The sequence below is a fragment of the Orcinus orca genome, chromosome 19, assembly GCF_937001465.1.
Source record: "Orcinus orca chromosome 19, mOrcOrc1.1, whole genome shotgun sequence".
Lineage (NCBI taxonomy): Eukaryota > Metazoa > Chordata > Mammalia > Artiodactyla > Delphinidae > Orcinus > Orcinus orca.
In genome coordinates, this window is record NC_064577.1 from 38,544,189 (window position 1) to 38,557,370 (window position 13,182).

The 13,182-nt window shown below is 46.9% G+C and overlaps 1 protein-coding gene across 7 annotated transcripts in view; it reads left to right on the forward strand.

Annotated features, from left to right (window-relative positions):
• The window catches only part of PLEKHM1 (pleckstrin homology and RUN domain containing M1), a 50,921-nt gene that overhangs the window by 20,142 nt on the left and 17,597 nt on the right, over positions 1-13,182 (forward strand). For all 7 annotated transcript variants that reach the window (XR_007473579.1, XM_033416908.2, XM_033416909.2 and 4 more), the window contains 2 exons: positions 669-1,074; positions 12,215-12,476. Coding sequence is in view for 6 of the 7 variants with exons in the window: in XM_033416908.2 (XP_033272799.1) it covers positions 669-1,074; positions 12,215-12,476 (668 nt within the window). In the remaining variant the exon portion in view is untranslated. The remainder of the gene's footprint in view (positions 1-668; positions 1,075-12,214; positions 12,477-13,182) is intronic.

Sequence of the window (13,182 nt, forward strand, 5' to 3'; positions counted from 1 at the left end):
AAGGCAGTGACATTGGCTCCCCCGGCCCCAGACACACCACTGAGGGGCAGAACGTGCCAGTCCCATCAGGAACACATCCCCGTGTCACAGCTTGTATGCACTGCGCTCCAGCAGCAGCGTCTGGGGATTTGAGGCTTCTGTGGATCCACACCCAGCCCCTCACCCCGACCCTGCTGCCCAGGTACTGTTCCAGGAGCAAAGCGGGTCCTCACTTCGCCCAAGCCCGTGTCCCAGGGAGTGGAGTCTTGGAGCCCAGCTCTGAGACATGCTGTTCACCGAGGCACTGCCGAGGTCGCCTTGGGGCAGGGACCGGCCACACAGCTGTCTGGCTGAGCTGGCTCTTCAGGCCCACCGTTAGCCTGTTCAGAGGCTGAAAGGCGGTCAGTTCCCATTCGCCTCTAGTCCTGTCCTCTGCTTTGTGGGCTCTGTCAGCTGAGATCCTGGGCCGCACAACTCACCTGCCTACCCAACCTGCCCAAGTCCCAGCCGGGGAGCAACTTTGGTGGGAGCGTCTGTGTGTGTGAGCTGGGAGCGCAGCGATGATTAAGGGGTTGGGGGTTGTTTTGTTTTGTTTTTTGTTCAATCACAAAACAGCAGTTTTCCACTTAGCCTTGGGCATTCTAGCTGACAAGCCTGTCACACAGGTTTCTTTGTTTAAAAACTTCCAGGGTGTTGTCGGAATTCAGCAAAGCCCAGGTGAACTCTGTGCCAACTGACAGACTGAGCCACGAAGCGGAGGTTCCCACGCTGCAGGCCTTGCTCGCCCTCCGCGGCCTGGACACCAGCACACCCCTGCGCCTTGAGGTACCTGCAGAGCCCCGCCCCGCCCAAGCATCCCCTGGGACTCGAGATGGGGACCGCAAGCAGGAGCCGCTTTCCCAGGCACCTGGCGCCCTGGGCTGGCCACAGCCGGGCAGTGCCCAAGCTGTCCCTTCGGGGAGCGCTTCAGGCCATCAGCCTCCTAGTCCGGTGAGGGAGGCGACCAGAGCAGTTGGCCGAGGAAGTGGCCAGAGGAAGCCTCCGGAGGAGGATGGACCTCGGCTGAGCCTTGTGGTTCCCTCGCCCACCAGTCCGGTGAGTGGTACAAGCTGGGTTTTTGGGGGGGGGGGTGCTGGTGAATGTCTCAGAGGCGGTGCGGGGTTTCTCCAGCTAGTGACCCCGAGTGGTCTCTGCCTTTTCCCCCTGAGCCTCTCGCCCTGCATGGTTTGGTATTAACAGCATTGTGGTGATGGAGCTCATGTTCCTTGGGGTGTGAGTGGTGGATGTGAGCCGGGCTGTGCGCCCATCTCTTCCCATGGGTGTCTCCTGTCATCTGCACATGGACCCTGTGGAGCAGGGAATTCTCACCCAACCTCAGACTCTCTTCCCTTAACCCCTGCCACTCAGGGGTTATGCCCTTATGCCTTAGGCGAGGCCCTTCACCTCACTGAGCTTTGGTTTCCTCCTCAGTACTTGTTATTATTAAATTAACATTTTCGTAAAGCACCAGGCTTTGAAAATACTCATTTTGCAACACGAAGCAGATGTCGGGCTGCACTGTCCACTTGGGCAGCCACTAGCCACGTGTGGCTGTGGAGCACTTAAAACGTGGCTCGTCCGAACTGAGATAAGCTGAGTAAGATATACACTGGATTCTGAGGACTTAGTAGGAAAAAAAAGAATGTAAAATGTGTCATTCGTAATTTGATTATTGATCATGTTAAAATGAAAACATTTAAAATATGTATTTTAAATAAAATATATTATTAAAATTAATTTCACCTGTTTTTTTAAACTTTTTAAAATGTGGCCACTAGAACGTTTAAGGTGACCTGTGTGGCTTGCATTGTATTTCTGTGGGACAGCGCTGTTCTAGAATAAGCCAATCCAGTGTGTTGATGACCTGAGGAAGCCAGCTCTGGGACTGTCCTGGAGAGAGCCCCGAGGGTAGAGGCTGGAACTGTGGGCCCCGGGAAGCAGTAGTCAAGCTGTGAACCCAAGCTCTTGTGCCATTTCACATTTGTTCTTGGGTCATGAAAAGCAGAAGTAGGAATTGGAGTGCACGTGGACCCAGACACATAAAACCCAGAGCTCATCCTAGCCGCTGTCTGGGGCTTGTGTTGGGGATATAACCTTGCTCTTTCAGTTCCATCCACACACATCTCTCCTTTGGCCTGTAGCTTTCAGATCCTATAACTCAGGATGGGCCAGCGCCATGAAATAGACTATAGAAGAGGCATGTCCACTCTCTTTTTTTAACAGCTTTATTGGGATATAATTCACATACCATACAATTCACCTAATTAAAGTGTATAATTCAATTTGTTTTAGTATATTCACAGATTTGTACAACCATCACCACAGTCTAATTTTAAAACATTTTCGTCTCCCATAAAAGAAACCCCCTACCCATTAGCAATCACTCCTGTCCCTTTCCCCTCCTACCTCACCCCGCTCAACCCCTGGTAACCACTCATCTCCTTTGTCTATAGATTTGCCTGTTCTGGACATTTTACATAAATGGAATCATGTAATATGTGACACTTGTGATTGTCTTCTTTCAGTTAGCAAAATGTTTCATCCATGTTGTGGCCTGTATCAGTGCTTCATTCCTTCTCATTGCTGAGCAGTATCCCATTGTAGATTTCATTAGCTGATGTATCACATTTTATTTATCCATTAATAAGTTCATGAACATTGGCGTTTTTCCTACCTTTTGGCTATTATGAATAATGCTACTGTGAACATTCATGTATAATTTTTTGCTTGGACATATGTTTTTAACCTTTTTGAATGCATACCTTGAAGTAGAATTTTGGGCTCATATGGTAGCTATATATAACCTTTTGAGGAACTGCCAAGAGCAGCTGCCTTGTTTTATATTTCAACCAGCAGTGCGTTCCTCTGCATCCTCACCAGCAGTTCTTACTGTCTGTTTTTCTTGGTTTTGCTTTTATTATAGCCATCCTAGTGGGTGACAAGTGGTATCTCATTATGGTTTTGATTTGCATTTCCCTGATGACTAATGATACTGAGCATCTTTTCATCTAAATGCTTATTGCCATTTGTGTGTTTTCTTTGGAGAAATGTCCATTCAAAACATCTGCCCATTCTTTTTTTTTTTTTAACAGATTACAGTTGTCACAGACTTTTTTTTTTTTATATTTATTTATTTGGTTGCGCTGGGTCTTAGTTGTGGCATGCGAACTCTTAGCTGCGGCGTGCATGTGGGATCTAGTTCCCCCACCAGGGATCAAACCCGGGCCCCCTGCACTGGGAGCGTGGAGTCTTATCCACTGCACCACCAGGGAAGTCCCTGCCCATTCTTAAATTGGGTTATTTAATAAATTGAGTTATAGTTCTTTATATATTCTGGACACTAGACCCTTATTAGATAAATGATCTGCAGATTTTTCTCCCATTCTGTGGGTTGTCTTTTCACTTTCTTGATTATATCATTTGAAGCATAAAAGTTTTAAATTTTGCTGTTGTCTGTCTTTTCTTTCGTCACTTGTGCTTTTGGTGTCATACCTAAGTACTCATTTCCTAATCCAAGGTCGTGAAGATTTACTCCCATGTGTTCTAAAAATTCTACAGTTTCATCTCTTACATTTAAATCTATGATCTAACTTCATTTTTTTGCATGTGGTTATACAGCTGTATGAGCACCATTTGTTGAAAAGACTATTATTTCCCCATTGAATTGTCCCACTTTTCCCCTTTAAAAATTTTTTGAGGAATGGTGTATTTAAAGTACCCAGAGCCTCAATGTACACCTCAGTGAATAATTATATATCATACACACTCTGTAACCACCATCCAGATCAAGAGTCAGAACATTTCCAGCCACCAGAAGGTTCCCTTATGCCTTCTGCCACTCGCTGCCCTGCTCCAGAGGAAACCACCATTCTCACTTCTAGTCCATAAAGTTTGTCCTGTCGTTGAACTTCCTGTAGATGGAATCATACAGTATGTACTCTTCTACTTGTTTCACTGAACACTATGTCTGTGAGATTCATCTGTACCTGTAGCCTGAAGCTCTAGTTTGCTCTTTTCCGTCATTCTGTAGTCTTCCACTGTAAGAATATATCACAACATTGTTATCCATTCTCCCATTAACAGACGTTTGGGTTGTTTTCAGGTTTGGGCTATTATGAAGAAAGCAGCTGTGAGCATTCTTGTACTTGCCTTTCGGTGAACCTGTGTACTCATTTCTGGGTGTACATCTAAGAGTGGAATTGCTAGGTCACTGGGTAGGCATATGTTTAGCTCTAATAGATACTGCCAAACGGTTTTCTAAAGTGCTTGTGCTAACTTATACTCACAGTAGCAATATATGAGCATTTTCATTGCTATTTATCATAGTCAATGGTATTATCAATCTTCTACACTTTGGCCACTCTAGTAGGTGTGTAGTGGTATCTCACCGTGGTTTTAATTTGCATTTCGCTGATGACTAATGATGTTGATACCTTTTCATTTGCTTTGTGGAAGCATCCTTTAAAGTCATTGTCTCATTCTTTTTTTTTTTTTAACATCTTTATTGGAGTATAATTGCTTTTACAGTGGTGTGTTAGTTTCTGCTTTATAACAAAGTGAATCAGCTATATATATACATATATTCCCATATCTCCTCCCTCTTGCATCTCCCTCCCACCCTCCCTATCCCACCCCTCTAGGTGGTCACAAAGCCCCGAGCTGATCTCCCTGTGCTATGCGGCTGCTTCCCACTAGCTATCTATTTTACATTTGGTAGTATTTATAAGTCCATGACACTCTCTCACTTCGTCCCAGCTTACCCTTCCCCCTCCCCGTGTCCTCAAGTCCATTCTCTACGTCTGCATCTTTGTTCCTGTCCTGCCCCTAGATTCTTCAGAACCACTTTTTTTTTAAGATTCCATATATACGTGTTAGCATATGGTATTTGTTTTTCTCTTTCTGACTTACTTCACTCTGTATGACAGACTCTAGGTCCATCCACCTCACTACAATTGTCTCATTCTTCAATTGAGTTGTATGTGTTTTCCTTATTGATTTGTAGGGGCTCTTTATATACTGTGGATGTGTCTTTTACTGGAGAAAAATATATGTTTATAGCAAATATCTTCTTACAGTCTATGGCTGGCCTTTTAAATCTCTTAATGATATCTTTTGTTGAACAGAAGTTCTTAATTTTTAAAATTTATTTATTTATTTATTTACTTTGGCTGCGCCGGGTCTTAATTGCGGCACGCGGGGTCTTCATTGTGGCATGTGGGGTTTTTAGTTGCAGCATGTGGACTTTTTAGTTGTGGCATGCATGCAGCATCTAGTTCCCCAACCAGGGATCAAACCCAGGCCCCCTGCATTGGGAGCTCAAAGTCTTACCCACTGGACCACCAGGGAAGTCCCAGAAGTTCTTAATTTTAATGAACTTCAATTTATCAGTCTTTTTGTTTTGGATCAATATGTTTTGTGTCTATTTTTAAAATCTGTGTCTACCCCAAGGCTGTGAAGGCTGTGGAAATCCCTGTATTTTCTTCTAGAAGCTTTCATATTTTACCTTTTACAATTAGGTTTATGGTTCATCTGGGATTAGTTTTTGTATATGGTGTGAGGTAGGTGTTTTCCAAATGGATATCTGATTGACTTAGTACCATTTATCGAGTATGACTGTGTAAATCATGGAACTGTGTAAGTGTGGGTCAGACTCTCAGTTTTTGCTCTCTTTTTTGAGGGGGGGCCGGGCCTTGCAGCTTGGAGAATCTTAGTTCCCCAACCAGGGATTGAACCCGGGCCACTGTAGTGAAAGCACCAAGTCCTAACCACTGGACCACCAGGGAGTTCCCCAGTTTTTGCTGTCTTGAAGGTGGCTTTAGGCCCAGAATGTTACAGGACCCTGAAGGTTGTGACTATAAAACCAGCAGCACACACCGAAGGTTGAAGAGAAAGGCTCTGAAGCCCCCACTCGAGCTAGAGGAAAGGGATGTCCCTTGTGGACAGTGGCTGTGGGCCGCAACAGGGCTCCCCAGCGTGGCCTTGACTGTGGTGAGTTCACTCCTGTCGAGGGTCTGGCTTCTGCTTTGCTGGCTCCAACATCCTATCTTGCCAGGGTCCTAGAGCTGATGGACAGAACAGCTTACCTCGTCAGCAAAGCTCCTCCTCTGCTCACCAAGCTTTGACGGTCCCCACCGCCTCCACCCCCGCACTGCCTCCGTGCACCTGCTTCCAGAGCCCGCTCCTTCCAGCCCCAGCTTCTACATTTGCTGTTCCCTCTGCCTGGACCCTTTCCCAACTCACTGCTTTTCCTCACTGTCGTTTCAGCCTTCCCTGACCACCCTGTTTCAAAAGCACCATCCCCTATGACTGTCTTTCCCATTTACCTGCTTCATTTTATGACACTCATCAGTAGGTTAGATTCTGTTATCGCTTTCATTGTCTACGTGTTTATTTCCTGTATTTCTGTCCAGGATATTAGCTCCATGATACAAAAGACCACGTCTGTTCACTTGTTGTTCTTTTTTAATATTTATTTTATTTACTTATTTGGTTGTACCGGGTCTTAGCTGCGGCCGGCAGGCTCCTTAGTTGTGGCTTGCCAGATCCTTAGTTGTGGCATGCAAACTCTTAGTTGTGGCATGCATGTGGGATCTAGTTCCCCGACCAGGGATCGAACCCGGGGCCCCTACATTGGGAGCGTGGAGTCTTAACCACTGCGCCACCAGGGAAGTCCCACGTTCACTTCTATATTGTCAGTTCTGAGCACTGTACCTGGGAAAGCATAGGTATCAGTGAATAGTTCTCAAATTGTTCAGAGACTCCCGAGATGCCAGCTTGTAAGTTTACACTGAGAAGTGCTCCACCAGGTGCCTGGGGCGGGCAGGTTGGTCTGACCAGGTCACCCTCCGCCTCCTGGCCAGCATCAGGGGAGTCTGGTTGCTGCAGGGTTGCTTGGGGACCGTGGAATCGAAGCACCGGGTGCCGAGTTCAGCGTGAGAACCTCGGATGCTCGCCCCTCCCAGAGTCTGTCTCTAGAGGGGAGCTGTGGGTCCGTCCATTCCCTTCTCAGGAGATAGTCACTGTGCTGCCCCTGCGATTCTCATCTTTCTATGCTTCTGTCATTTAGTCACTGCTATTTATCTGATACTTTATGGGGGGGAGGGAGTCACTATCAAGTTTTATAATCCCGAGAACCATTCAGTCTTTCTTTAAAAATTTGTTTTTAATGAATTTAATTAAAAGCCCCAGCTATGGGCCAAGCACTACACTTGGTACAGCGATGGAACAGGACAAAGGCTCTGCTCCTTGGGGACAGACACTATGTTAGACAAATAACTATCTGCATCATAATTACACTGGTGATAAGTGCTGAGAAGGACAGGAGTGGGGAAACTAGGGTGACTCTGTGGCATCCGGAAGGGCGTGAGTTGGTTTCTCAGTTTAACTCCCAGAGGACAGTCTGAATTCTAAGACTTGGCCCTAATCACTGCCCTCATGGACCACTGGCCTCTGGCATGTGGTTCCCTCCCCCAGGAGGGGGAACAGGCAGTCCCTTGGCCTGACATAATGAGGACAGACTGAACAAAAGGGATTTTTTGAAAGTGGTCCAGAGACCTGACGTCCCACTCCTCTGCCAGTCCCCTCTCTGGGACTTAGCTGTTGTACACAGTGTCCTGGTCCCTGTAGTAACTCCAAGGGGCATTCTTCTGTCTTGGGTCCTGGTGGCAGGTGCTGCTCTGGCTTAGATCCTTGGTCATTGGTGATTTCCCCCCACTGTTAAAGGGGCAGCGAACGGGCCAGATATGGGGCCCTGAATGAGCAGGAGGCAGGAAGGTTTAGTGGGGGAGGGGAAACAGTGGTGTGCTGCCCTCTCCCCCGCTCCGTGTAATAACTGGGGGTCCTGGAGGGGGGCACAGCCGCAGAGCTCAGTCCAGGCCCATGTGCAGAAGCTCCAAGGACCCAGTATTCCTGCTGTTTTTCTCTATTGCTTAAGAGAACAAAAGGTTTTCCCTAGAGTATCACTTCCTGGTGGCCGGCCTGGGGCCACTGGACCAGGTGTGAACATCTCCAAGGAGAGAGAGGCCCTCACCAGTGAGCCTACACCATCTCAAAATCCACATCTGTCTCCTGCCTTGCTTCCTCACCCCATCCGTGTTACTTTATGTTAAAGATAGTTGGATAGTCAAGGTGTATCCCCTCATCTTTTATAGCTCTGTGCCCGGCACAAAGAAGGATGACCATTCCAAACAGCTTTGTAGGTGCTAGGATGGGGGTGAACACAGAATGCCATGGGAGCCCAGAAGGGGTCCCAAACCCAGCTGGGGGTGAGTGAGTAAGGACAGCTTCCAGGAGAAGGCGATGGATGACCCCTGAGCTGAGCCTCAAGGGAGAGTGGTCTCTCCCATTAGGGCCATTATCCGGGGTTGCAGCGTTGCAGGGTTTCCCAGGTGTGTGTGCCAGGCTCCAGGAGGTGGCCTGGACAGCCATGTGATTGCTCCTCCAGCCCATTTTCCCTGGGGAGTTCCCCTGGGTCATGATGACTTAGACAGGCTTTGTTCAGAGCTGTAAATAGTCCCTAGCAGTCACCCTGATTGACACGTTGTCCTGTCACTGGCAGAAGGAAGCACCTGCCAATCTGAGGGTTTGGGGAGGAAGCTCTGGAGGCCCAGCTCTGTGAGCCCCCCCCGCCCCCCGCCCACCTCCAAGCTCCTGACTCAGAAAATTTGGCAGCATCTTAATGGATTAAACTGTCCAAACCAATCCTTCCGGGCATTCTGGGTAGCTCCAAGCCCTGCTCCCCCATTCCCTGTCTGCGGGAGCAGGGAGGGCAGTCTTAATTTAGGGGGTGGAAATAGCAACATCAGGATGAGGTCGGTGGCACTTAACAAAACAGCTGGGCTGTCCCACCCCTCAGGTGACTCATTTCCTCTGTGTAGACAGCCACTTAGGCGCCCAGCCAGCTTCCTCACCTCTGCTCTTCCACACTTAGGCACGGAAAGGCAGGGAGCACTTGAAATAGTGAAGAAAAGGAGGCAGAGTTCATTCCTACAAGCCTCCTGACCCCAGAGCCACCCACTTTCCTCAGTCAGTGAGCAACTTCAGACTCGGAGAGACAGCAACAGAAGGGAAGGGCTAGGGCCTGGCTGCCTGGAGCCGCAGGGGCCTGTTCAGAAGTGGGGAGCAGAGGCAGAGGGAGCTAGTGAGGTCTCTGGGTCCTGCTCACCCACACCTCCCTCATCTCAAACCCTACAAGCAGTGCTGAAAAACCCTACATCCCTTCAACAAATGGTGCTGGGACAACTGGATATCCACATGCAAAAGAATAAAGGTGGATCCCTTCCTCACGCCCTACACAAAAATTAACTCAGGACTTCCCTGGTGGCGCAATGGTTAAGAATCCGCCTGCCAATGCGGGGGACATGGATTTGAGCCCTGGTCCAGGAAGATTCCACATGCCGCGGAGCAACTAAGCCTGTGCGCCACAACTACTGAGCCTGCGCTCTAGAGCCCGCGAGCCACAACTGCTGAGCCTGCGTGCCACAACTACTGAAGCCCACGCGCCTAGAGCCTGTGCTCTGCAGCAAGAGAAGCCCACGCACCACAACAAAGAGTAGCCCCCACTCGCCGCAACTAGAGAACGCCCGTGCACAGCAATGAAGACCCAACGCAGCCAAAAATTCATTAATTCTTTTTAAAAACCAATTAACTCAAAATTGATTGTAGGCCTAAATGTAAGAGCTAAAGCTGTAAACCTCTTTGCAGAAAACATAGGAGTAAGTCTTTGTAACCTTGGCTTAGGCAATGGCTTCTTAAGTGCGATACCAAAAGCACAGAGACAAAGGGAAAAATAGATAAATTGGACTTCATCAAAATTTTAAAATTTTGTGCCTTAAAGGACAACATCAAGAAAGTAAAAAGACAGCTCACAGAATTGGAGAAGTTATTTGCAAATCATGTATCTGACAAGGGCCTAGTGTCCAGAATATTAAAAAAAACATTGTAACTTGTGTTTGTTTCCTAGGGCTTCTATAACAAAAGACCATAAAATGGATGGCTTGAAACTACAGAAATGTATTACAGTAGTTCCCCTTTATCTGAGTGGATACGTTGCAAGACCCCCAGTAAATGCCTGAAACCATAGATAGTACCTAGCCCTATATATAGTGTATTTTTTCCTATACATACATACCAATGATAAAGTTTAATTTATAAATTAGGCACAGTAAAAGATTAACAACAATAACAAATAATAAAATAGAACAAGTATAACAGTATACTGTAATAAAAGTTATGTGAATGTGGCCTGCCCCCCCAAAAAAAAATATCTTATTGTACAAATTTAATGCCTTTAAGCACTTATCACATGCTGTGGCCATAACTTTTGCAGTTTGCGGTGCAACAGCAAAGCTGGCACAAATTTCCTTTTCCTTCTTCACAGTCTCACAGAAGATTCATTCTTACCGTAGATCTTAGCAACCTCAGAATATAATTTCTTTCTTTCCTTATTAAGTTGAGAACTTTCACCTTTTCACTTAAAGAAAGCACTTTACGGCTTGTCTGGCAGATCCGAATTGCCAGCATCACTAGTCTCGTGCTTTGGGGTCATTATTAAGTAAAATAAGGGTTCCGTGAACACAAGCACTGTGATACCATGACAGGAGATCTGATAACCAAGAGGGCTACTAAGTAAGTGACAAATGGGTGAGATACACTGGACAAAGGGATGATTCACGGCCCAGGCGGGATGGAGAAGGATGGTGCAAGACTTCGTCACACTACTCGGAATGCACGCAGTGTGAAACTTGCGAATTGTTTGTTTCTGGAATTTTCCACGTAATATTTTTGGACCACAGTTGACTGTGGGTAACTGAAACCGCAGAAAGTGAGACCACAGATAAAGGGGAACTACTGTATCTGATATTCTGAAGGCTAGAAGTCCAAATCCAAATGGAGGCAGGATTGGTTCCTTCTGGAGATTCTGAAGCACAATCTGTTCCACGCCTTTCTCTTAACGTGTCGTGTCTCCAGCAATCTTGGGCATTCTCTGGCTTGTAGACGCATCACTCCAGGCCCTCCCTCCGTCATCACATGGTGGCCTCCCTCTGTGTCTCTGTCTTCGCGTGGTGGTCTCTCTCTGTGCGTCTTTTCTCCTCTTATAAGGACATCAGTCACGCTGGATGAAGGGCCCACCCTACCCCAGTATGACCTCATCTTAACTAACTGCATTTGCAGCAACCCTGTTTTCACATTCTGTCACCTAACGTCACATTCTGAGGTACTGAGGGTTAGGATTTCAACATATCTTTTTTTGGGGGTGGAGCACAGTTCAACCCATAACACAAGAACAAAAGGACAAGTAAACCAATTTAAAAATGGGTAAAGGATTTGAATAGACTTTTCTCCAAAGAAAATATACAAATGACCAATAAGCACATGGAAAGATGCTCAGTGTCATTAGATGTTAGAGAAATGCAAATCAAAACCATAAGATTGCATTTCTTATTACAGCCATATGGGATGGCTATAATCAAAAATACAGATAATAACAAATGATGGAGAGGTGGTGGAGAAATTGGAACCCTCATATGTTGCTGGTGGGAATGTAAAATGGTGCAGCCACTTAGGAAAACAGTTTGGAAATTCTTCAGAAGTTCAACATAGTTATCATATGACCCATCAGTTCCACTCCTAGGTATGTACCAAGGGAACAGAAGACGAGTGTCCACAGAAAAACTTGTATGTCAAGGTTCCCTGCAGCATTATTCATAATTGCCAAAAAGTGGAAACAACCCAAACGTCCGTCAGCTGATGAGTGGATATGCAAAATGTGGTACATCCATATGTTGGAATACTATTTGGTAATAAAAAGGAATGAAGTACTGATACATGCCACACCATAGATCAACCCTGAAAACATTACGCTAAGGAAAAGAAGCCAGTTTCAAAAGACCGCATGTTATAAAATTTCGTTTATGCATGTCCAAAATGGCCAAACCTCTGGAAACAGAAAGTAGGTTATTGGTTGCCGAGAACTGGGGGGGTTGAGCGGAAACAGGGAGTGACTGCTGATGAGGACGAGGTTTCCTTATGAAGCAGTGAAAATGTTCTACACTCAGATTGTAGTGATGGTTGCACAACTCCGTGAAGACACGAAAACTGGATTACATGCTTTCGATGCATTGAGTTTATGGTATGTGAATCATGTCTCAATAAAGATGTTTTTAAAAACAACCTGTCTTTACTTCTTTCCCAATAGAAAAGCACGAGCTGGATCTCAGAAGATGACTTCTACCGGCCTCCCCGGGAACAGCCCGCAGAGAGTCCTTCCCATGCTTCCGTGGCTTCTCCCAGAGGGACTCCAGAGCCGAGGCCTGGTCTCCTCACGCAAGGACCAAGAAGAAGCTGTTCCATGGAGACCTTAGACAAAGCTTGTGTGCCTTCCCTAGGAAGCAGGAGAAGCAAGGCCGCCCCGATGCCGGAGCATAAGAACTTCAGGGTGGTGCACCGCAGGCAGATGGGTAAGCGACTCTGCAGGCTTCCGGGCGCTGCACTGCGCGCGGGCAGTGCCTTTCAGAAAGCAGTTCAAAAGTCCCCTTTTCCGTTACCAACTGGGCAGTGTCTTCTCCCAAGAAAAACCTCGTCCCAAAATGTAATAAGGAGCACCCTTGCTGAGTAATTCAGAAAAGCATTTCAGGAAGAGTACTATATTTTCTCATAAAATCTTTTATTTATTTATTTATTCATTCATTCATTCATTCATTCATTTATGGCTGCACTGGTTCTTCGTTGCTGCGTGCGGGCTTCTCATTGTGGTGGCTTCTCTTGTTGCGGAGCATGGGCTCTAGGCACATGGGCTTCAGTAGTTGTGGCTGGCAGGCTCTAGAACGCAGGCTCAGTAGTTGTGGCACACGGGCTTAGTTGCTCCGCAGCATGTGAGATCTTCTTGGACCAGGGCTCGAACCCGTGTTCCCTGCATTAGCAGGCAGATTCTTAACGACTGCACCACCACGGAAGCCCTATTTATTTATTCATTCATGCATGCATGCATGCATGCGTGCATGCTGGGCCAGGTCTTAGTTGCGGCACGTGGACTCTTAGTTGCAGCATGGGGACACTTAGTTGTGGCACGCAGACTCTTAGTTGCGGCATGTGTGCAGGATCTAGTTCCCCGACCAGGGATCAAACCTGGGCCCCCTGTATTGGGAGTGCAGAGTCTTACCCACT